We start from the raw sequence: 23,987 nt of genomic DNA on the forward strand, positions 1-23,987 counted from the left end.
TCTAGATAGTATATCGGCTAGGTTAAGCTTACTAGCTCGATAGCTAATAGTAAAATTAAAAAGAGCGAGGAATATCGTCTATCTTACTTATCTATCTATTAGCTACTTAACGCCTATAAACCTCTTAAAGTTAGTATAATTAATAAGTACCTTAACTTTATATATAGTGCCTTCGAAGTATAGTCGCTATACCTTAAATACTTTAACTACTATAAGTAGTTCCTTATTATAAACCTTATAGTTATATTTAGCGTTAATTATCTTCTATAAGAAGAAGGTAATTAGATACTATTCCGCTTCGAATAGTTAGCTTAGAATACTAGCTACTACGAAGTCGGAAGTATTAGTTTCGACTTATAGGTATAGCGTAGAGTTAAAGTATCTTAGTAGTAGTATAGTCTAAAATCGATTCTTTAGCTTATAGAACGTCTACTTCTTAGCTACTTCCTACTTAATTAGCTCTAGCTTCTTTCTATCCTTTATACTCTTTAATAGTACTATTAAAGGTACTATAACTCTCGAATATCCGAAGATAAATCGATAATAGAAGTTCGTAAATCTAAGGAAAGATTAAACTTCTATTAGCGTAGTTAGAGTTAGCTATAAGGCGATTACGGCTACTCTACTTAGGTCTATTACTACGCTACTAGTAGTTACTATAAATCTAAGGAAGTCGACCTTTTTCTAGAAGAACTTATACTTAGAACGCTATATATAGAGTCTAAACTTATAGAGTCTTTTAAGTATAGTATATATATCTTATATATATTCCTTACGTATCCTACTATAGATTAGGATATCGTCTAGATATACTATATAGCTTATATCGACTAGCTCTACTAGTATATAGTTAATATATACTTAGAATATTACTAGTATATTCGTTAAGCTAAAGAGTATTACCTTATACTAGAAATAGCTATAGCGTATATAGAACGTAGTCTTCTAGTAGTTACTTAGCTTAATCCGAATATAGTAGTATATATTAGCTAAGTCTAAGGATATAAACTATACGGCTCCTATAAGCCTATCTAGCGTCTTACTAATTAGAGGTAGTAGATACTAGTTCTTAATAGTAATCTCGTTTAGCCTATAGTAGTCGATATATAACTATAGCTTACTATTCTTCTTTAGTACGAATAGAATAGATATACTTATCTTACTATTAGAATACTCGATCTAATTATACTCGAGTCCTATTTTTAGATACTCCTTAAGCTCGTCTAATTCTCGCTCCGACTAGTAATATAGTAGGCGGAATAGTAGTATAGTTCTAGGCTATAGGTTAATCGTATACTCTATACTATTAACTAGCTTACTTCTTATTTCCTCTATCGGATTAAGAATATCGTTAAAACGATAGAACTCCTTAGAGATAGGCTTAACTTTATTACCTATCTTACTTAGACTTACTATAAATACTACTAGTACCTTCTAAAGATCCTTAAAGAACTTATAGGCTTCTCGGACTTCGAACTTACTAAAACGATCGTTACTATATAGCTATTTATCTATAGCGCTACTAGCTAGTATACGCTAAGTACGTCGCTATAGATAGCCTAAGATTACGTTAGAAGTTAGTATATTATATATATAGAAGATACTACCTATAGATCGCTCCTTACTACTAGAGTCTACGATCTATATATATATATAGTATATACTATAATAGTACTCTAATTTACCTATAAAGGTAGTAACCGGCGGCAAAGCCGTATTCGGCCTTATTAGTAGGTTATACTATAGTATAAAGGCTCTTAATATTATATTAATATCTATAGTATTATCGAGAAGGAAAGTAGCTAGCTTACTACCTAACTATATTTCGACTTCTTCTTCTATATATATTACTAGTATACTCTAAACCGGTAGAGAGTTATTACTATCTAGTTTAGCGCTAGTAACTCGTATATTATCTCTAGCGCCTTAGCTTTTTTCGCTCTAAACTACTCCTTTACTATAGTTACTCTATAAATAGCTAGCTTATTACTATCTTTCCTAGAGTTCGAGTAGTTAGAACTAATATAGCTAACCTCGTTATATATAAAGTATATAGGTTACTAACTCTTACTCTTACCTTTACTTCTATATTTACTCTTCGGCTTACTACTATAAGTATCGTATTAGCCGCTAGTCGAACTAGAAGCTTCTTTATAAGAAGTATTACTATTAGTACGCTTACGCTTAGCCTACTTATTCTTAGTATTACTATAATATAGCTTATAAGGTATAGCTTTCTTAGCTTACTCGAGGCGCCTTACTAGAGTAATAAGGTCGGTATACTTATTAGAGACAATATAGTTCTTAATAATATCCTTATATAGTAATAGCTTTAGTTTTATAAGGAACTAGCGTACTAGCTACGCCTTAGTATAGTTACCTAACTAAGACTCTAGGTTACTAAGGTCTATTATAAACTATCGTATACTCTAGCTCTTACTCTAGCGTATATTCTCGTATTCTATAGTTACGAGAAGTATATAGTTCGCTTAATCTCCGATAATATTATATAGGAATTAATAGAACCGAGACTAGATATATCCTATAGATAGAACGCCTAGATATTTATTATACTATACCTCTTACGCTTCGCCTACGAGGTATATAATACCTATAATTACCTTCTAGTAATCTATTAGAAACCTCTTCGATATAGCTATAAAGTTTATTTTAAGAGTATAGATAAATTCGTATACTTTCTTTATAGTCTTACTCTTAAAGAGCTTAGACGTATATAGCTTAATAGACTCGTATAAGCTATACTCGTCGCTTTCGGAACGTATACTACTTATATAACTTACGGATATATCGCTTTGCTAAGATATTAGCTATCTAAGATCTAGCGCTATCGCGCTTAGCTATACTAGTAATTTAATTATCTATACTTCTCTTAGTAAGTATTCGTTCTTAGCTTTAAGAGTACGGATCTCTAGCTATTCGTATAACGCGTTATTTTTAGCTTAGAGGCGCCTACGTATTATATATATATTACTAGTATCGTTAGTATTATCTATATTCTTATTCTATTTCTCTTTAGCTTATACTATTCTAGATTCTAATATCTCTTCGATATAGTCTAATAGCTATCTATCGTTTAGTATATCGTCGTTACGATTAGTCTACTAGATAGATATATTTTATATAAGTATAATAGGCCTTAATAGATTACTACTCTCGATAAGGTAGAAGAATTATAATTATAAGAAATAGAATATAGTAATATATTAAGCGCCTCTAGACTCTTCGTCTAGAAATATTAAGAATAATTCTTGCCTCGTTAGTTTATATACGTTCTACGTACTCTTATCCTATACTAAGTATAAGTAGTACTAGCTATTATACTTTAAAGCTTAATAAGCTATACCTCTCGAGCTATATACCTCTAGCTCTTATACTAGTACTCTAGTAGAAAAACTCTTTTATATCTTTATATTTTATAGTAAGCTCTATATAGTCTACTACTTCTATAGTTTCTAGTTCTTAGAATAATTTATATTATCTTAATAGTTTAGATTCTTTATAGTAGTTCTTTTTAGTTATTTCTTATATTCTTAGTACTTAGAAGCTCTATTCTCTTATCTACTAGCTTAGAGACTTAAGTCTATATATATAATTCTAGTTCCTTTACTAGTATCTATATTAAACTTTTATTTAACTTTTTCTTACTAGTTTTTAAAGTAGGTATCTCTCTATATAAATTCTACTTAGATTTTAACTTTCCTTAGTATCTAATTATATAACTTATATTTAGAGAAATTCTAGTTTTTATAGAATATTTAGAATAGTAGATATCTTTATAGATAGCTCTAAGTATAGTATAGAGTTAGATAGCTTATATTAGATACTCTATTTTTAGACTTAAAGTTTCTAGAGAGCTTTAAAGTAGAGAGACTAGTCTACTTTAGAGTCTTCTATATTAGATAAAAGGCTCCTAGTAGCTAGTTATTCTAGTATCTATAGAGATACTACTACTTCTTTCTTCTATTTCTACTATCCTTACTTTTTCTTATTAAAGTTTTCTTTTAAGTATACTTAGTTCCTTCTTTTTAGCCTATTTAGAGTCTAGGTTACTACTCTAGCCTCTAGGTCTATAGTAGTATTTACTACTTAGAAGAGCTATCTTATAGTCGAGTATTAGAATCTTATAGTAGTTATACTATACTAGCGTTATCTTTATATTCTTAGAAGCTTTCTAATTTTTCTAGATCGAAATTCTAGACTTTTTTATTATCTTCTTTCTACTTCTATAAATACCTAGCTACTCTATACTTTACTAGTATAGCCGAAGCTATCTATTTCTATCTATAACTATATAGAGGTATATAATAGAACTTTATAGACTATATTCTTTAATATTAAATATTCCTATAGACTAGTTTAAATTCCTAGCTATCTAGCTATTCTATAGTATAACTAAACTTTATAAAACTCGAACTATAAAGTAGTATAAAAAAAAGCCTTTCGATAATACTCTTCTAGAGTATATTAATAGAGTCTATACTAATTATATATAAGAATCTACTACTTTCTTCTTATTTTAAATAAGAGTCCGAAGCTTATATTAGAATATTTTACTAACGAGATATTTAATATATCTTAAAATATCTATTAGATTCTTATAGCTACTAATTATATCTTTATAAGATAGAACTAAGCTAAATAAAAACGATTTATAGTAAATATCTAGCGTAGGAATTATATATATATAGTAGACTAAATAGAGTAATAGCTTTAATTAGATAAATAAATAGAGTAGATTCTCGATAGTTACTATACTAGTACTTATCTACTCGGCTTATCTAGTACTCTTATAACCTTTAATACTATAACTTCCTTTCTAGCTATATTATTAGCTACTCTAAGTTCTACTATTATATAGATATCTAATTTTACTAAGTAGATCGATTATTATACTTATCTAGAACGTAATAGTAATCTAGTTAGACTCTTCTATAAAACTTAAGAGAACTATATATATATACTAAATAGATAACTTATAAATAAATATAAATATTAAGAAAGTTAAGAACCTTTTCTCTATTAGTATAAAGAATAATATTAAATATATACTTCTTATATAGTATAACTATACTTTAATTAACTACTAAATAGATAGTATATATAAAGTAGTAGTTACTTACTATAATAGAATATATCTTAATAGTAATATTCTACTCTATCGAGTAAAAAGACTATAGTCTAATAAGAACTATATATTCGAGTAATAGATAAAATAGAACTTAATTTCTAATTAATCGAAGCTATACTCTAAAACTAACTTAGTCGAAGATTATAACTTAGATTATTCTATTTTATTAAATAAGAAATATCTTTTAAGTAGTATTACTAAAACGTAATATTTTATTCTAAAAGCTTTTAATATAGAAGATATTCGAAAAAGCTTCTAGACTAGTATTTAGATAATATAGTTATATATATAATAGAAGCTCTATAATATATTTATATTATTAAAAGTAGTTTATTTTATTTTCTTAGTTAATAAAAGTAGTAACTACTCCGAATATACTCTTATACTTTCCTCTCTAGTTATAGTATAACTAACTAGATAGTATATATTTAATAGTAGTCTTTTTATAGAACTCTAAATTATACCTACTTCTAAGATATATAGAATACCTACTAGAAAAATTACTATTAACTTAGCTCTAGAAGTTATATTTTAGAAAGCTATATAAGCTTAAGCTAGAATTATAGATAGTATTAAAACTCTACGACTTTTTATAATTTAGTAGATAATAATCTCGCCTATACTATTTAGGAATATTCGGTATCTTTATAACCTATAGAATTAAAATAAGAAAGTTTAGATAGTAAAAGATAGAATAGAATTAGAAAGTACTATTAGAGAACGACTCCTTTATATACTATATAATATATAGGTTTAGAAATCTATAGAGTTAAAATAAGGAAATTTAGGTAGTAAGAGGTAGAATTAAACTAAGAATACTATTAGCGAATAACTCCTTCCTATATTATATAGAGTAATAGACGACTTTTTACTATAGATAGATACTTCGGAGTAGTATTATAAGCGCTTTCTACTTATATAGAAATATATTAGAATAACTTAGTTATAGAGATTATAACTTCTCTAAGTCGATACTATAGTCTCTAAGATAGTCGTTACTTACTAGTACTTATTTCCTATACTATAGATTCTTATACCTTCTCTATATTTTATTTCTTAATTTATATTATAGTTACTATATCTCGTATATCTAAAAGATAGGATAAATTAGGATTAAGAGATAATATATATATTTATATTAATACGCTAAGATAAGTATAATCGCTTCTAGATCGTATCTAGAGTATTATACTCGTTATACGATCGATCTCGTACGATATTATAAGAACCTATATATAACGAGAGATAAATAAGTCTTAAAGTATACTTATCTTCTTAAATATTTTAGAAGCCGATATAAGAAGAGCTTATTCTATTATTATATCCTCTACTCTACTAGTTATTAGTAGGTAAAGTAACGAGCTATTATATCGAAGAGAGTAGAGATATAGTATATAGCTCTATTACTCTAGCTTTAGGAGCCGCCGGACGCGAGATGCCTCTTCTTATATCTAATTATACTCGCGACTTTACTCCTTAGTCTAATCTACTCGATATAGGGAGCGTATCGTATTAACGTTATAAATATATCCTCTTAGATCTATTAATCTATATACTATAGTTTCGAAGACGATAGTTATTTCTAGCGACGCTTAATTAACCTTAATTAGCTTAGTAATATCTATAGAGATATTCTAATATACGAAGAGGCGTCGATATTATTTTAGCCTCTATAATCTAATATTCCTAGTTGTTCTAAGGAGCGAATTAGCATATAACAAGCTATTATTCGCGTTAACAACTGCCCTTTCGATAAGTAAAGTAAGAGTTAACGATCGTTAGAGTCTAGATAAGGAAACGCAGCGAGGATGAAAGTTCTTGCTACTCGTATATCAATAATAACAGATCTTTAGATACGAGCCAGGAGTTGACGATAACGGTAGCGGTGCGATAAGCAAGGAGCACTAGGCATTGAAGGGGTAGGTTGCGTACCATCCAACGAAGACCAACACTGCCCAGTTGGTACTTTCGTGATGTTGGAAGGGGCAAATTTTGCCAAGGTTGAAGAGCTCACAGTTTCGGATTGGAGATGAAGATTTTGTGAGGCCAATAAGTGGTCCGGTGAGAAGAGAGTTGAACGATGCGAAGTTGCGGAAGTGACGGACAAGACGACGATTGTGATCGCGGCTGCGGCTGGGCGATCGTACCATCATGCTTATACCTACCTACACAGACGGCAGTGTTGCGAGCAGTAACCGGGTGCATTCAGAAGCCGTACCGCACATCTTCCTGTCTTCAATTCCTGTGATGGGCACACCGTCGTTCGACGTGCGCCTATCTGCTGAGCTTTCCATCCTCTCACTTAAGCCGTGTTGGGGTCTGCATATTTCTGCGCAGCCAGCTCAATCATCCTAATCTGCGCCTTCCAGGTAGGTGTCTTCCATCCACATCCCAAAAGACATGCTCTCTGGCAGCTTGTCGCTCATGTCTTTGCCAACGGTCTTGTTGAGAAGCTGAGCGAACTGCTCCTTTGGCTTGCAGATGACCTTGTGCGCAGGCCAGTCCTTCTTCTGACACTCTTTGCTGCAGTACAGGGCCCACTTGCACTTGGAGCAGGAATGGGGGCCGATATTTGGCGCGTCCATCGCATGGTCTTTGCCACGCACCTCGCAAAAGCGGACGTCGCAGAGGACCGGACAATTCAATTTCCTTCAGATCTTTGACCCCGAGGTCGACGATCTTGCGGGCACGGAGCTGCTTGAAGTACATGGCGAATGCCTTTAGAGTAACATTGACGGAAGCGAGGGCCTTTGCAGCAGCAATAACGCTGGCGATCACCAAGCGGCGAACATCTTCAAGCTCCACTCTGATGTAAGTGAGAAAGTCGTGAGCGTAGCTGTTCTCCAAGTGCATATACTCGGTACGGGCAAGCATAATTTCTCGACCGAATACTTCCAGTGGCAGTCCAAAGCGAGGATCTGGCAGAGATGTGCCGCAATCCATAGTGAGGAGAGCCAGCGTCTGGTTTTCCTCGTCGCGGAAAGGGCTCAAGGGTCGGAGGGGAGGAGGTTCGAGCCAAAGGGACGGCAACGAGGAGGACTGGACCCTGTGATGGGGCCTTGCGGCCAGGAGGATCGATTGCGAGCCGGAGAAGACTGCATTCTTTGAAAAGAGGTGAGGTCAAGGAGAATGTCGTCGTCATCTTGAGCTCGGCCTTGCTCGGTATCGGCAGAGGCTTGCTGCTGCTGTGCACCATTCGTATGCATTACTATGTATGCGTCTCTGGCGTCCCACACGGGCTTCACCTTGCGTCGACCCCCTCGCATCTGTTTCTGTTGCTGCTGTTGTTGCTGCTCCGGCTCGGGCTCTGGCTCTTTCTCAACCTGTGGCGTCTCTCTTGACTTGCGCTGCCGGATGCCCTCATCCATCTCCCTCTCCAGCTCATCCAAGTCTCCAAACGTCAAAAAAGTTTGCCTCGACTTGCCCCAAGCATTCTTCCGATTCCTCAGCCTTTTCAGCATAAGAGTCTGCAGCCGCAAAATTACCGCCTCATGATCTTCGTTTCGAATGGAAATTCAGCGAAGCCTACTCAACATATTGTGCGTATGAAAAGAGGGCGTGCGATCGTCGTGTCCAGTTTCATCCGTTACTCTCCAATCCCAACCAGGCCAAGGAGATACTACAGCCTTTGCAATTTCCTGTTGCTCAACCAAATTCTTGCTGGCCATATTGAGTAGTCCTTCCAGCTGGAGAGCGTCTTTAAATTTGGCGACAAAAGCAGCGTATCTCTCCGGAAAGTACCACCGAGCATATGCGTGCAAATTCAACGACCCTTGCATGAGTGGGCCGGCGCGGTCAGAGATGTACTGCTCGAGGGCGGCTATACGGCTTGCATCGTCTTTGCATGCAGCCCTTCGCTCGTCAACTTGCTGATAGAGCACATCTTCTTCCAAGGGAGTGGGATTCATAGTCGGCGAGGAGAGGTGAGCTTTCGTGCGATGGGTCAGACCCCAGAGAGCCTTGGTCGGGGAATGAAATTTTGAATCTATTGCCCGCAGGCGAGAAGAATCTTGGCCGTAGTGGTGAAGGAAGTTTTGTGACTCTTCTCTTCAAAGGCTTTTTTCGGTGTTCGCAACTATCTCAAAGAACAGCAGTCCAGTTTACAAATCCAGCATCGCTCGAAGTTCATCACACATGCAAAAACGTCCTGGAAGCTCCAACTTATCCCATGTTCACAGCTGTACCGGGGGGCAACGAGGCCCAGGGACAATGGTTCTTGCACTTCGAAAGTCTGAAGGTATGAGTTTCGAGAAACAGGACGCGCCTGCGCTATCCATGCCTGACGTCCTGGCTTCTGAAAGAGGGATGTAAAGGTCCAAGGGCAGCGGGTCTTGCAATGTGGAAGTCCGAAGTTGATTTCGAGAAGCAGGATTGGCCCGGGACCAAACAAGACTGGAAGTAGGAACTGCATGTTAGAACGTAGTTGCTTGCGGAAGCATGGAACTCCGAGCAACATGAGTGCATAGGTTGAGCCGTACGCTGCGTATAAGGGTTTGATGCGCATTCGCCTGCTCGAGGAGACGTCGATTTGTCTTGCAAATGGCTGTGTGACTGGCATTCAGGCTAGTACAACACGAAGGACAACGCCAGTGGACCTATGCCTCTTCTCTCGTAGGCTGAGCATCTCAATCTTAAAGGCAGGTGTCATTGGTCCACCTATTGCTTGTGTGAAATCTCAGGATCAGCGTGGACACAGTCCCGGCGATTTCGTATCTCGCTCTCCTGCATCTCAATGGCTGGGCGATTCATGTTGATACTGCGAGGTCTTATACTTCGGCACAGCGACGAAGAGATAGCCTGACAATAGAGTCTAGACTGTCGAGGCAATGGCTATGTCAAGCTTCCTAGTATATGCACACAAGCGGAAGCGGGCATTAGCAGTAGTCCGAACAGCCTTTGTCTATCCGTGGGCGATGCTCGGAAGAAAGAGGGAATGGGAAGAGGAAATTACAACACCTCAGCCTGCGAGCTTGCTGGAGCCTAATTGATCCCGGCAAAGTCCACGGACGCAATTGTTGAATGAGCCTGCGGCAGCTGCAAGCGTCCCATCAAGATGTCGCTTTCTTGTAAAGTTAGCTGTACAACATGTTCAAACTCTTCTCTTTGAAATACAGAGCGAAGGACCTACTATTTTCTATAGCGGGCGTAGAAATCGATCTCGAAGGGGTCGTAATAGCGATATCACTTGACAGGCTTTCGTCGCAAAGTATCGTACTCTCTCGAAGATCTTATAGCGTGATCAGTCCGCTCGTTCCGGCACAAGAATGATGCGCAGTTTGCCATTTCCTGCTCGTACTCGACGTTACGCACAGTGAAGTGGACGACAAGCCTCTCCAGCTCGTTGTATGTTGCTTGCAGTCCACTGTCTGTGCCATGATGATCTTCAAGCCGTGCACGTTCACGTCGATGCTCCTTCAACTCTGTCTCCGTTGCGGCGAAAACCATGCCGCCGGGCACGTTTTGTTCGGCCTCGTGACGAAGTCTCGCCAGGTATTGCTCTGAAGCGGTGACGTTGGCTGCAGCCTCTTCAATGGCTCGTTGACTGATGCTTCGAAATCGACCGCAAACCCATGCGATGATCGTGGCAGTCCGACGCTGCAGGCCTGCCAAATCCATCTGCTGCATCTTCAACGCTGCCATCACATGATGCACCCGAGCGTTGTGGTTGCCCACATCGCTAGCAAAGCCGGGGGTCGGGCGGGATGGCGCCACACAGAAATCGTCCTACGCCGCTTGGGCATATTCGCGGCCGCTGGACAGTCCTGGGTAATCCGCCGTGAGTGCTGCTAGAGTGGCAGCCCAAAGCGGCGGATATGGTATGTCGGCTGTCAAATTGTTCGGCACTTGTCCCAGGAACATGAACGTGACCATAGCCACCGCTGCGCTCTGCGCCAGTTGTGGAGGATGCTCCAGGTGCAAAATCTCGGTGTCGACTGGTCCGCTTGAGTCTGGAACGAAAGCCAGCATCGTGCTCTCAATGTCCTCAATGTGTGTTGGGTATGCGTTTCCATCCTCATCGGGAGCAAATATCTTCAAGGTAATCGGTCTGGCGACCATTTGCAGCGTTGCAACGGCGACGATTGTATCGTGTGGGGGAATTGACGCTCCTCTTCCTGCCTCATTCTACGCGGCAGCTTTGGAAGCGCGCTCTCCATTCTCGCAAAACAGTACGCGCCAGTGCTCCACATCGGGTGCGGCAGGCGGGCGAGGTCTGCGGAGATGAAGGTGAGTAGGAGGAGGGGGGAGCGGAGCCATCGGACTTCTCACGCTGACGAGCTCGCGACGCGCTTGAAGAAGGCTCACATCGTGTCGCGACGCGCACCTGGACTCGACTGACCTTGTCACCATCGATGCGAGAACAGCAACAGCAGTGTTCCGACAGCACACTCGACCCTCGAAGCGCCATGAGCCCGCACACCCTCCATCGTCCGGCCCGCCTGTACGCCACGCAGTTCGGCGCCGCTGTTCAGCATGCAGTCAGCGCTGGTGTTGGCATTGCTCCAAGACGACACGACAGCCCGAACAGCGGATCAGTCGCCGCTCGCCCATCAAACAAGATCCCAGTAGCGCGCAGCCAGATTACAAGCCGCCACGCCATTAGGCACTGGCTTCCGCGAAAGCCTTCCGACGTCTCTAAACAGAGAGTCGATGCTGAAGTCCCTTCCAAGGTGCAGAGGAACAATATTCTCCTAGCACTCCTCGCCGACGTATAGGCCGCCATGCCATTGACTGCAGGGCATCCGATCGGGCCTCCCGGCAACGCAGTACAGAAACTTTGTTCTGAAGTCACTTCAACCGGTGCAAAGAAAGAATTCCCTCTCGCACTCCCCGCCAGACTGCTGGCCGGCACGCCGTCGGTCGCAGACATACGTTGGAAACGTTTTGGCGTCGCTGAACAGCAGCTCGGTCTTGAAGTCACTTCAATGGGTGCAAAAGAACAAATGCTCCTCGCACTTACCTCGAGATCACAAGCCACTACACCATCGGGTGCATGCAGACAGGTCAATCTCCTTGGAGAAGACCGGTAGCGAAGTCGCTCCACCTAGTCTATAGGAATGACTTCACACAAGCACCTTTTGCCATCTATTACCAAAAGATGTCATTCAACGTTGAACTTAGTGCTCGCGAAGTTTACTAATGGTTTAGTATTATTAATTGGCTAGCGTTTAGCGTTATCCTCCAACCCCGTTCTCCTCTAACCTTAGCATGTCCGACTTGTCCTCATTCTGCCTTTCTTATCGTCTTGGGAAATCTTGGGTCAACGATCGTGGATCATGGCTTGAAGCTTGAATCGACGGCTTCCTTCTGTCCGGCTTCACGAACATTATCCCGCAGACCTCGGAGGCTCCAAGCAGCACCGAATCATCCCTAGCACATGATCAAATTCGATCATGCATCTAGGAGATGTAGTGAAGGAAATGGAAACTCCAATGGTTGTATTAACGAGGGGGAACTCCCGTCGACGATAGAGAAAGAAGGTTTGCATAGCTGTGTCTTGGGGGTTTGGCCACAAAAGAGACCTCTGCTGAGATGTACAGACCAGCGCCCTCGTGGTGATCGAGCGAGTTGCGGCGGTGTATTTGCGACCGGCGGAAAGACTCGGGTCTAAAACTGCGTGTCTACCCGATGCGCCCTTATGGTGTCTGTGTTGGTTCTTTAAAAAAAAAAAAAAAAGGAAAAAAAAAGGGAAAAAAAAGTCACATACTCTAGATAATACCGCGTGCTGTGCTTGAGAACTTTTTTCACCCATGTGGAATCCTCATTATAGCCATGAAGCTGCAGATGGATGTTCGTTCAGGGACGCAAGCTTATCGGCGGTTAATTTAAACATTGTCGAGGGCATTGTTGAGCGTAGAACGGGTTGTCGTAGCATCACCAAGGATGGTGTTACTTGTTCTATTGAGGTTGCCACGTGCAAGTTGGCGATGAAGCGGCTTCGAGCAAGTGATTTGCTCGTTTGATGTAGAACAAAGTCGGGTTCGCTCGTCTGCTTGCTCGCCACTTGCTCGGCATTTCGTTGCATGCTCGCTGTTAATGGCTCTTATTCGTCGGTTCCATGTCGCTGAGATTGATAAATCCTACCTTTACAAGTCTGCCACTATTGCGAGTCTAGGCGTAAAGCTCTTCACTTCCGGGCGAGTATTCGCCACTTGAAGCCCATAGCAGCTTATTTCTTCCCTTTTGTTTCATTCGATCTTGCTTCAAAGCATCCCGAACTAGGTCGATCCCTAAGAACAAGTCTAGCAAGTTCAAGAGACAAACTTCTTTCTAGCTGAGGTGCACAAGTCTCTGTCCAGCTTTACTTGTCAAGGTACTTCTTTCGAGAATGAGAAGTCATAGCTAAGGCTAGTACGTCAGTCCACGTACGACCGGACGCATATTTCCTTTAGCGTGAAATAGACGCGTGACGAGATTCGGTTCTGCGGCAAGAAAATTCTTGGCCGAGCTTAGAGAAGAGGGTGTGCTGCCTGGTTTAGAAACTGTGAGTAGAAGAAGAACGCAACTTGACAAGGACAATGGCGCCGGTAGAGAGCAAGTGTCTGAGATCAGCGACACCGCATTGCTGTAGTTCAACCCGAGTCTGAAACTCTGGTATCATCATACACAACGCATCGAGGCCATCGATGGACAACAAACGTACTTTTTACATGCAGCTCAGAATGTTCGTCTTGTCGCTGGCCTTGCAAGTCTTTCTTGACGCTTGTCCTTGTTTCGCGCATTTGTTAACTGTACTTGTTGTTAAAAAAGAACTTGATTTAGAGGAAATTCGTCGCTGTCTGTAAAGCAGGAATGCGTTTGGACAGCTCTGCTTACGACGATGGGAATGACGTTCCGAATGTCATTTGGGGTTTGCATTTCAAAGAGCGTTGAAGCTGAAGTTCAAGACGCGTTCGCGTCATGTGTTCGATCGTGCTTTCATGTCCGGGACAGCTCCTGATAGCGGTAGCTGCCCGTGTTTGTCGCAGAATTATTGAACGGCGTGCTCGACGAAGGTCGCATGGTGATGTCAATGCTTTGATGTGTTTTGGGTGTTCGGTCAACTTCCCCAAGGCGGCTTGATCTGCAGCACTTTCACCCGCAATGCGGCTCAGGCACTGTTTCCAGAAGTGGGAATTCTTGATAGACTACGCAACGGAACGGACGGCTCGGCCCCAACGTTCGGGGCGCGCGCGCCGAACCAATGCTTGGCGGGCATCGCAGACAAACGACGACACTTCACATATCCTCTGCGAGCTGCATCGCGCTTCTTCTCGGCTTCTTCGACGGCGCCAATAATGACTGCTCTTGATCGCATCGCCGCCGCTGTGCTGCGACGCCGAGGCCTCCTCCAGCTGCTCTTCCCACTGGCCGCCGTCGTGTGGCTCTGCGCCTGGCCGACCTTCGCCCCACGCATCTTTGCACTGCTGCTCGTGTGCCGGCTCTTCTTGGGCATCTACTGGCACGCGTGTGGCTACCGCAATGTCCCGCTGTCCTCGTCCTCCTCGCTCGCCGACGTAGTGGGCTCCCTCTCGGCGCCGCCATGCGCCTTCCACAAGCACATTGCCCGCAGCCTGGGCGCGGCGGCGGCGGTGGGAGGGGCCAGCATCGGGGCAGCCATCGTGGTGGCGTGGCTGGCGTCGGGGACGAGCTCACCGCACTCTGCCCTGCGCGTGCATCGTGCTTTGGGCGAGCTGGGCACTGCGGCAGGGAACTCGACCCGCTTCCAGCGCGGCGCCTTTTTTAACAAGATGCGCGTCGCCACTGCGTCGTACTGCGCCGTGGCATCCGCATCGTGCGTGATGAACGCCGAGTATGCCTTGGACGACCATTTCCGCGCGGATTGGGAGCGGACGAACGCGCAATTGGTGGCCGACGCGCGCCACGCCTTTGCCGGGCGAGCCTCGATCTCGCCATCGGCCTTCAACTGCTCCTTTGCCGCGTGGTGCAGCGGAGATGTGGGCAATGAATATCGCAACCCGGAGGCGGCCTCCATCTATCGCTACACCATTGCTCCCGGCATTGCCAAGTATAGCAGTTGCTTGCTCAACCTCAGCCATGCCATTGACCACCGACTTCACGAGTTCCGCGAGGCCGGTGCCCAGCTCGTTTCCATTTGGGACGATGAATACCAGCACATCATATCCCTCAATACCCCGCAGCTGTTCTTGCACCACCTCACTCGCAGCCTTGCCATTACATACAACAAGCGTGGCCGACAGCAGAAGACGCCCGACGACACCACGCTGACTCGCCTCATCGCGGCATGCACGCCCGTGCATTCCGCCTATAGATATTTCCTCTCTCGACCCACCATCGACGAACGCATCCATCTCCTACGATCTACGCTCAGCAGCGCACACAAGCTCGAAACTCTCGCTCAGCACTGCTCCTCAATCGCCACGAGCAGCCTCGCCGATCTCGAACGTCACAAACCACAACTCGATGATTTATGCTCGGATTACATCGACTTTGACCCTCTTATCGACGACCTCACCGCCTTCTTCCAAGGTGACCGTCCTCGCATGCCATCCCATGTCAAAACCGACAATGACGACGCAGGCACAATCACCCTCAATCTAGACTCCACGGCCTGGGAACTCACCTGGGCCCGTCTTGTCAACTCCCGCATCACCACGACTCTGGATCAAGTCCTGCACGACATGACCACGCGACCCGAAGTATGGATACAAGGCCAGGCTTTCTTCCGTTTAGCCTCGGGGCTCTCGCTGGGAGATATGACTTTGCAGAAGGAGAGGATGGATAGGTGGTTGGAGATTGTTGATCCGCCTTTGGTCACGCACGGGGGAGAGGGAGGAACAAAGCGGACACAGAAAGAATGATGGTTGGCGGCCCATGCATGCCCTTCCCATCTTTCTCTCTCTCTCTCTCTCTCTCTCTTCTGTAGAAGAAAAGCTATGATTGAAGAGATTGCAAATGCCCTCTCCTCACCTCCCTTCTTCTCCAAGAGTGACCTCAAAAAGACGCACGCAAAGCTAACAAATCTCAACCCCCTTTCAAAGATCGCCCTCGAAACCGGAGAACCCACAACCTCCTCTCCCTAAGAAAATCTACGAGAAGCTCGGCTTCGCCAGATCAAAGCGTCTCCATCAATACCACTTGAAAGGGAAAAACACGACTTATAAGCTGATTTTTGTATTTTCGAAGGATTAAAGACTCCCTTATCACCCGACCTTTCACCCGCCCTATGGAGCTGTTTATCCATGATCAATACCAACCGCCATATATACAGTTTTTGACCGAACAATGTTCCAAGTCTGGGTCTCGTCGATATGGTTCATTCATTTCACATGGTTTTTCTTTGAAATCACCATTGTCATGGTGGGCGTTGATATTGTGTGTGCGTAAGTATATGAGAGAAAGAGAGAGAGAAAGAGAGAGAGAGACACAACTACCGGCGGACCATTCGATCAGGAAATGGAACTGTACGGCTGTGGCTGGGTCGACATCATCTACGATTTTTGCCATTTTTTTTTCCCGACGAGAAAAAAAAAATAACGATGGAACTATGAAAAATACGAGACGTGGAAGACGTCATACTTTCTGGAACTGGACGGCACACATTTGACAAAGAGAATGAAAGTCGGAAGAAGAAGAAGACACGATTTTGAGAGATCAAAACGCAAAAAAGCCCAATCGTTCGTCACAAGTAGTGGAAAAAAAAGAATCTTGTATCCCTCGTGTGTTTGTGTGTGTGTGGTGAGCCCGCCTGTACCCTTGGTTATTTATAGCTCCCCCGCAATAGCCGCCTTGTTGAATGTGAAAGAGCTTGACTCCGCCTGCATAACACCACACATCGATCGCGTTTGGTTTTATGCAGCTTCCCTAGCTCACTCATTTCCGCCATGGCCTCTCGCCTTTGGGTTTGCTCATCCAACGCTGGGGCCGTGAGCAAATGTGACGTTGGATCTGAGCACGGAAAAAAAAGGGCTAGAAGCTCCTTCAATCTACATCAGACCCGTTGGTCATTTGCAACATGTGGCTGCGGCTGCGGCTGCGACTGATACCGAGGACGAATCTACTTGCTCTTCTCCTCGCGCTCGCGTTTTCTCAGAGCTTCTTCCCCCCGTTCCATCAAATACCTCTCTCTCGGCTGAAGCGTCACATGTGCCGTGGAAGTCTCCGTCCAAAGCGAGCGCTCGTTGCCCTGCCCGCTCTCGCTTTCCAAGATTTCCTCCCAACTGCGTGGAAGGTCGAGACACCAAATGTTGTTTTCATCGTGTGCTGTTGCTGCGTTAGCGAGGAACCAGGTTTCAATGAAGCAGCTCGGTGTTGTCGTGGTCGTTGTCCATGATAGAGGAGGACATCTCTTGCTGGCACCAGAGAAGAGATGTCGGGACTGGGACACGAACTGTCGTGGTGCTGGTGGTCGTGAAATGCTGCTGCTCGAGTCCATTTCGACACATCGTTCTCCATTCACCTGTGGCTTGTAGCGATCCCAGGATTGATCGGACCTAAAACCGCGCGCCGAGAGGGGGGCAACTGTGCACGCCTCCTCCTGCGGCGGCGGCTGATTCTCGAAGTCTTCGTGGCCATCGACGCCAACGGCATCTCTTAGTTCGTCAGACTCCTGCCGCGCTTTCTTGAGTGAATACGCCGAGAGATATGGGGGGCAGGCAATGGTGTCCGACCAGTCTGCACCTCGAGGTTCGTAGAAAGTCGGCAACGTATCGCCATGTTTGGTCACCAGAGTATCGTATGCGAACAACGAGTCTATTATCCAATCGTATGGGGGTGGTAGCGTAGCTGTTTCCCGAAACTGCTGTGTGAGAATGTCTGCGGCTTGCTGATGCGTAATCTCTTCCTTCTTGGCCCAGAACTTGGAAGCGAAAAGACCCGCACGCCCGGCTGCTCGGACGAGATCACTGTGCTTTCCACGGTAGAGTTGGAGGCGAAGGCGCTCACAGAATGTTCGTGCAGCGCTTCGTGAAGACATGACTGAGACCTCTTCTGCTTGCAAACTGCGCAAGACCCGACTTGCAAAGAACGACATGGCAGAGTGGCGTTGCTCTGCAACGAAAACGTTCATGGCTTGCAATTGTGCCCAATCGGCTATCGCATGGAGATAGTCGAGATGCTCGAGCCATGCGCTGTGGAGAGCGCACTGGTCACCGTACTGTTCACCGTGCGGCCCACGACGATGGGAGACAGCGGCTTCAATTACGACGGATACGGCGCGATCGAGGAGTCGGTCGAGTTGTGATATAAGAGTTGAGCAGGCCTTGATTGCGATGCGCGGAGTAGTTCCAGTCGTTGTGCGAGTAGTATTGGACCACAGCTTCAGTGCGCCAGCAGCATTGTCGAACACGGTGGACAGCAGAGCCTGTTCGGCGCCGCTGGGCGTGTCGTGATGCAGCTGCAGCGGAAAGGCAAGGCGACGTCGAGGTTGGCTCAGGAGAGTGATGAGCGAGTCGATCTGGTTCGAGTCAGTCGCCTCGAAGAAGAGGAAATTCGGACTCCACAGGACCTCGTGGAGCTCTTGCAGATGATGTTCCAACTTTTTGGCGCCTTGGTCAATGTGCTTGAAGACCGGATGTAGGTCGCGACGCGTCCATGGCGACAGGGCCCGCGGTGGCGAGCGCGGTCGCGGTACCGGGCTGTCGTCACGAGCGAGCCATGGCAGCGAGTATAACGGTGCAGCTCGAGATAGCGATCGAAGAGATCCGGACAAGGGCAATGGAGGGACCGCTGGGCGCTCCCATTGTAAAGAGAGCTGAGGCTCTTGCCGAAAGGATAGGGGAAGCAGCACCAGAGCGATGATGAACAGCAGCAGAAAAGTGCCCGCCTTGGTCCGCTCGAGTACGGGAGAAAGGTGGGCTGCCTCGACCTCGATGCGCCACTGCCGTTGAGCATCGGCTTGAAGATGCTGCTGTGGTGACAAGGAGGTCGAGCCACGCAGCAGCCATTCCTCCGTCTCATCGAAGAGGAAATGCACGCTTCGCTTCCTGCATGCGCATGTGGTCAGCTCGGACTCGGGCATGCGGGGGAGAAGACACGACGAACCACCGATAGACCGAGCCATGAATCCCGCGCGGAGGATGCGCAGTATACTGTGGCCGGTCCAAGTACTGTAGTGGAATCGCGGCCGCGTGCAGCAACACGCGGGCGAGCTGCATCGGGAAGGTGAGGGAGGAGGATGCGGCGATTGATGGAAGGAATGGTGATGGCCGTCGACGATGGGTTTCGGGGCGACGGCAATACCAAAATGATCGTGATGGTGGTGATGACAGCGATCGTGTTCCGCGTTTGGTGACGAGCATCGTTGTTTGGTCGTCGGTGCGCGGCCTTTCAGTCATGTCACACAAAGGATGATGCCTCATGGCCGCTTCCGTCGCCAGTGGTCTTGGCATCGTCGAGTCCATTGACGCAGACAAGTCGCCGCTCCCCGCTCCCGCTCCGCTCCGCCCATGTCCTCCATGTCGTGTCTTGCTGTTGATGTGGCGGCGTTGTGGAGCTGCCTCTGTCTAGTTTTGGCGCCGGCGGCGCGCACGTTGTTCCGCTCCGACAAGTCGACCTCACCTCATCCCATCACATCACCAAATACTTCCCTTTGTGTACACCAAAATTGCATATGTTGATGCTCACGTCAGAGCAGGCAAGTTCTCGCAGAATTATGGCATCACGTAACGTGCATCTGCGGTATGATCGATCGATTTCGCCATCACTACTCTTCGCTGCGACTCGGTCAAGAGGCCACAACGTTGTCGATGCTGCTGTGACATCTGCCACGAGCTGTGCGAACAAGTGTTAATCGAGCTCGTAGATTTGGATTGCAGTTGAGAACGGGAGATGGTGGTGAATATTCAAGTGATGCCGTATATGTTGCACTACTAGATAGTGCCTGTTGGGATCCGTTCGCTGCAGCTACTGCATTCAAGATGGTTGACAGGCTTACGTATGGCTGGAACCGATATTGATGGCCATTTGCAGTTCCTATCTGCTAGGCTCACCCTAACTTTGATGGGTCAAGATGAATCCGGGCGTCGTTGGTAACTCTTCATCGATATACTTAATGGTCTGCCTTGACATACCCAAGGTCCTCAAACCTCGTCGTCCACTCTGCGCAGTATAAGCTATCTATCTATTCGATGCGAATGGCGGCTCGTGTCTTAGAGAATATGCAAGTTTGCGCGCAACATTCAAGTGCTCTTGATCCTCCGACCACGGCGAGCGCGATGTACGCGTGTGAAAAAGAATATGAGCGAGATATGTTCAGAGGGTGTTGCCGTCCAACAGTAATCATCTTCGAAGCAGTAGCATTGGGCCTTTCGGGGCGATTCTCTAACATACTGCAAACGTTCTCCTACCGCGAGTCTCTCCGCACGAAGGCCGCTCATGTATCCCGCGTAGTCGTTGGCGTCAGACATCCTTGACTTGGCGGCGGATGATTCGTGAAGACGTTGTTGTGCATAGAGGTCCGGCTGTCGACCGCATGCGGAAGCTGGCAGAAGAAATCCGGCAGCGGATCCAACGTCTAAAGTGTGGATGATCTCGTCATCCTTGAGCCAGACGACTTGGTCCAACTCTGGGGGCATCTCCGTCTGTCAAAGGTGGCCACATGAACAGTATCGACATTGTCCATCCTCTTTGTTGAGCTCTGTGATCAGTCTTGTTGTTTTGTCATCGGAACGCCGAGGAGGATCAGCACAACGAGAAGAACTTTGTGCAGCGTGCTCACCATGTCCCACGAGCTACTCTGGAACAGGGTTCCTTGTTCCCAGTGCGCGAGGCCCTGGTACATCTTTTCCATGTCTGCTTCGGTAGAGGACGTGACGTCGGCATTCGGGCAGTACTCTGGCACGAGATGCAGCATCTCGGAGGTGGTTATGAATTCGCACAATCGACCATGCAACGCGGCGCACTGCTGGCTGTAAAGCTCGAGGCGCCGATCCGGGGGCCGCATGCTGTTGCCGCGGTTGCGCAGTTCGTCGTCGATGTAGAAGTCCAAGGTCTCGGGCATTTTGCAGAGGTCGAAGGCGAGCAGGCTAGCGTCGTGGGATGGTGCCCACGTCTTGATGAGTTTACAGAATATGCGGCGCGCCACACTCTCGATGACATCCTCGTGCAGCGTGTCCCCCTTCCCCGGTGAAGAGATACCACTGTCCGTCGAGCTGGCGGGCGCTTCGTCGTTGAGCACGAGGCCAGGCACAAGCGCTCTCTGTCGATCATACTCCTCGCTCATCCAATTCCAGTTAGGCGGCGCGGGGCGCGCGCGAGCCTGTTGGATCGCTCGCTTTCGCTCATGCGGGCCGACATGGCGGTCGATCTGGCGCGCCCACTGCAACAGAAGCCACACGCGTTCGTCGTAGCGCGTGAACGCGCTGATGACCGCCTGCATGTGTGGCCTGTCGACGCGCAGGCCGCGCTGCCGCAAGCGCCAGACCAGATGACGGCTGAGGAGGAAGGGGTTCTGCGTCCAGGCGGTGTTGGCCGTGGCGGTTGACATTGAGCCGGGCAAAGCATCTGTGGTGGTCATATCGGCATGCCCGGCGGGCGGAAAGGCACCGGGCAGGGTCATGTGGGCGGCGGTGCGGTGTTGCGTTGCGAACGCGTCGGCGATGGTAAAGTCATAGGAAGTCGCATGATCGTTTGTCGTGCCGCGCGTTAACTGTGCTCGCTGGCGTACAGTACCCCATAGGGCTGAACGGGCCGGCCCGCCGAACGCCATCGTTCGCGCCGTTCTCCGTCCTCCGAAGCTGCCGCTGCCCATCTCTCATCAACATCAGCAGACGAAAGCAGCACTTTCACACCGTCCGACATGGCAGTCCCAGTCCCAATCTCACTCGCCCACCACTCGCCACCACGCGCCAAGCTCAGACCGGCCTCTTTATGACCACGGCACCAGGCAGGAAATGACGGCCTCATGCGACCGAGTGCTCCCTCAGCAGCCATCCGACCGACGATGCAAACGCTCACAAGAACTGCAATCCCGCGCCACGCAGTAGACCTCTTTCCACCACGGACGCAACATGATGAAGCCTCCAATACTCTAAGAAGCACGCTCGCTGCCCTGCGCACGGTCGACTGTCCTGTCCATGCCGTCGTCGGCGCCCTCGTCGTCGCCATCGTCGTCGCCATCGTCGTCGCCGCTGTCAATTTTTTCTTCCAATGAAATGGCGGTGACGCTGCATGTCTCGGATGGCCTTTCTCATCCCACGATCACCGTTCTCCATCACGTCAAAGCTCATGGACATGTTGTTGTGTGGCGTGCCGTCACCAATCTTTTCCCGCCCCTTCTCCTGACATCGCTCCCATCTCCGGCTTTCTGACCTCTGCTCGGGCTCTTTCCTCGCATTATCTGCGTTTCTCCACCCATTGTCCACTCGCTTTCGCCGAAATGGTCTCTCCTACCTCCAGCGTCCAGCACGAAGTCTTCTGGGCCAAATTCGGCATGAGCGAACGGGAAATCTGCTTCTTTCCAAATCAGCAGAAGAAGCGACCTTCTGGCCAGCTCCCGATTCACGGCACGTGCCGGGTTCTTCACCCTTCGACCGTCCTTTCCAACGCCCAGCATCTCCTTCACACTCGTGCCATTCAGGATGCTATCACACACGTGGATGGCTTCGTCTTAGTCGACAAAATTCTGGCATATGCCGAAGCCGTGTCCTGCAGAGTTCACAAGGCTGAACACCTGGCAGATTCCATGAGAGCCAAAGCCTTTCTGTTGGCACGCTCGCTGCGACAGCCTGCGGCAGACCTGTTGACACGCCCGCCGCGACAGTCTCCGTCAGAGCTGATAGAAGAGGCCGAAGCAGAAGACGACCAATTGCCCATCACTCCTCAAAGCTGTCGGTGCAAGAAGGCGAGGAGGCAGCTCATTTCTCCCCCTCAAACACATCATTCTGCCATGATGGACCTGTCCAGCGCACAAACGACGCCGAGCGCCACACTGCCAAAGAAGCAGCACTTCGGCCCATCATCTCGATCTCAACCCAACATCAGCCTGAATTTGGACTCCGTTTCTGCTACCAAAGTCGGAGCCGCCAACGTCTTTGTCGCTTCTTCCGATTCCAGTGCGACATTCAACTTTGGTCAAGGCTACGACTTTGAGTTTGATTTTGACGACTTCTCATTTCCCGGCGATCTTGCAGCTTCTGGCGGACTGGCTGGCGATAGTGGTCTCGGTGTTGATGGAGATCTGTTAGATGAGGCTGCATGGATGGCCGCGGTTCCGCAGGATGAGGCTGCATGGACCGCCGCGGGCCTGCAGGAAGCAGATCCCAGCGATCTTCCAGCTTCTGGCGGACCCGCTGGCGATAGTGCTCCTGGTGTTGATGGGGAGTGGTGCAGCAGTGGAGCTTGGTCGAGGAGATTATGACATGAAAGGAGCTTGCTGCTGACAGACCGAGTATCACTCGTGAGAATCATCTCTGAGAAGGGAGATCTTGAAACACGAAAAGAGCGAAGCTTGTTGGAGTGAGCTTTCTGCAAGACGTCGGTACATGGAACAAAAGCTTGCGGAAAAGAATGTAGTCTTTGCCAAAATGACACAGTATGGCTGCTTTACCAATCTGTAAGCTGAAGTTCGTTGTACATTGTACTCCACCTCACCGCTCAGACTGCAAACTTCATGGGCAAATAGGCTACCGCCATATCTCGCATCAAGTATCGCGAATGATTTCGAGTGGACTCTGATCATGGTGTAGAAGAACTCCTGAGGAGACAAACGTGAATTTTCACGAATTTCGTCTTCAGTCTCACGTGTGCGATCTCGACATCACGAGGCGTCTACTATTTCATGCCCTATGGAACTGTCATTTCACATTTGATATGCCCGCCATGGGACGTGGGATGGTGTTCCACTTTCCATTTCATGTTCAACGGTGCTGCCATGTCATGT

The 23,987-nt window shown here is 46.5% G+C and overlaps 8 protein-coding genes across 8 annotated transcripts; 2 read left to right on the forward strand and 6 right to left on the reverse strand.

Moving 5' to 3' along the window:
- Positions 1-7,500: 7,500 nt before the first annotated feature.
- RHO25_013141 (uncharacterized protein) lies at positions 7,501-8,092 on the reverse strand (the record flags this gene model as incomplete). Its single annotated transcript, XM_065603654.1, has 2 exons — positions 7,501-7,755; positions 7,814-8,092. The coding sequence occupies 2 exons, from the start codon at positions 8,090-8,092 to the stop codon at positions 7,501-7,503; spliced, it is 534 nt and encodes a 177-aa protein (XP_065459726.1).
- A 44-nt stretch (positions 8,093-8,136) lies between these two features.
- RHO25_013142 (uncharacterized protein) lies at positions 8,137-9,057 on the reverse strand (the record flags this gene model as incomplete). Its single annotated transcript, XM_065603655.1, has 2 exons — positions 8,137-8,645; positions 8,754-9,057. The coding sequence occupies 2 exons, from the start codon at positions 9,055-9,057 to the stop codon at positions 8,137-8,139; spliced, it is 813 nt and encodes a 270-aa protein (XP_065459727.1).
- Positions 9,058-10,330: 1,273 nt separating this feature from the next.
- RHO25_013143 (uncharacterized protein) lies at positions 10,331-10,774 on the reverse strand (the record flags this gene model as incomplete). The annotated part of the gene is made up of 1 exon (XM_065603656.1): positions 10,331-10,774. One exon carries the CDS (start codon positions 10,772-10,774, stop codon positions 10,331-10,333), a length of 444 nt encoding a protein of 147 aa, XP_065459728.1.
- A 99-nt stretch (positions 10,775-10,873) lies between these two features.
- RHO25_013144 (uncharacterized protein) lies at positions 10,874-11,206 on the reverse strand (the record flags this gene model as incomplete). The annotated part of the gene is made up of 1 exon (XM_065603657.1): positions 10,874-11,206. The coding sequence occupies one exon, from the start codon at positions 11,204-11,206 to the stop codon at positions 10,874-10,876; it is 333 nt and encodes a 110-aa protein (XP_065459729.1).
- Positions 11,207-14,424: 3,218 nt separating this feature from the next.
- RHO25_013145 (uncharacterized protein) lies at positions 14,425-15,969 on the forward strand (the record flags this gene model as incomplete). Its single annotated transcript, XM_065603658.1, has 1 exon — positions 14,425-15,969. One exon carries the CDS (start codon positions 14,425-14,427, stop codon positions 15,967-15,969), a length of 1,545 nt encoding a protein of 514 aa, XP_065459730.1.
- A 1,196-nt stretch (positions 15,970-17,165) lies between these two features.
- On the reverse strand, positions 17,166-19,263 carry RHO25_013146 (uncharacterized protein; the record flags this gene model as incomplete). The annotated part of the gene is made up of 2 exons (XM_023605072.2): positions 17,166-19,092; positions 19,151-19,263. 2 exons carry the CDS (start codon positions 19,261-19,263, stop codon positions 17,166-17,168), a joined length of 2,040 nt encoding a protein of 679 aa, XP_023448558.2.
- A 1,487-nt stretch (positions 19,264-20,750) lies between these two features.
- On the reverse strand, positions 20,751-21,815 carry RHO25_013147 (uncharacterized protein; the record flags this gene model as incomplete). Its single annotated transcript, XM_023605073.2, has 1 exon — positions 20,751-21,815. One exon carries the CDS (start codon positions 21,813-21,815, stop codon positions 20,751-20,753), a length of 1,065 nt encoding a protein of 354 aa, XP_023448560.2.
- A 669-nt stretch (positions 21,816-22,484) lies between these two features.
- On the forward strand, positions 22,485-23,465 carry RHO25_013148 (uncharacterized protein; the record flags this gene model as incomplete). The annotated part of the gene is made up of 1 exon (XM_023605074.2): positions 22,485-23,465. One exon carries the CDS (start codon positions 22,485-22,487, stop codon positions 23,463-23,465), a length of 981 nt encoding a protein of 326 aa, XP_023448561.1.
- Between the last annotated feature and the right edge of the window lie 522 nt (positions 23,466-23,987).

The sequence above is a fragment of the Cercospora beticola genome, chromosome 10 (genome assembly GCF_033473495.1).
Source record: "Cercospora beticola chromosome 10, complete sequence".
In the NCBI taxonomy this organism is placed as follows: Eukaryota; Fungi; Ascomycota; class Dothideomycetes; order Mycosphaerellales; family Mycosphaerellaceae; genus Cercospora; species Cercospora beticola.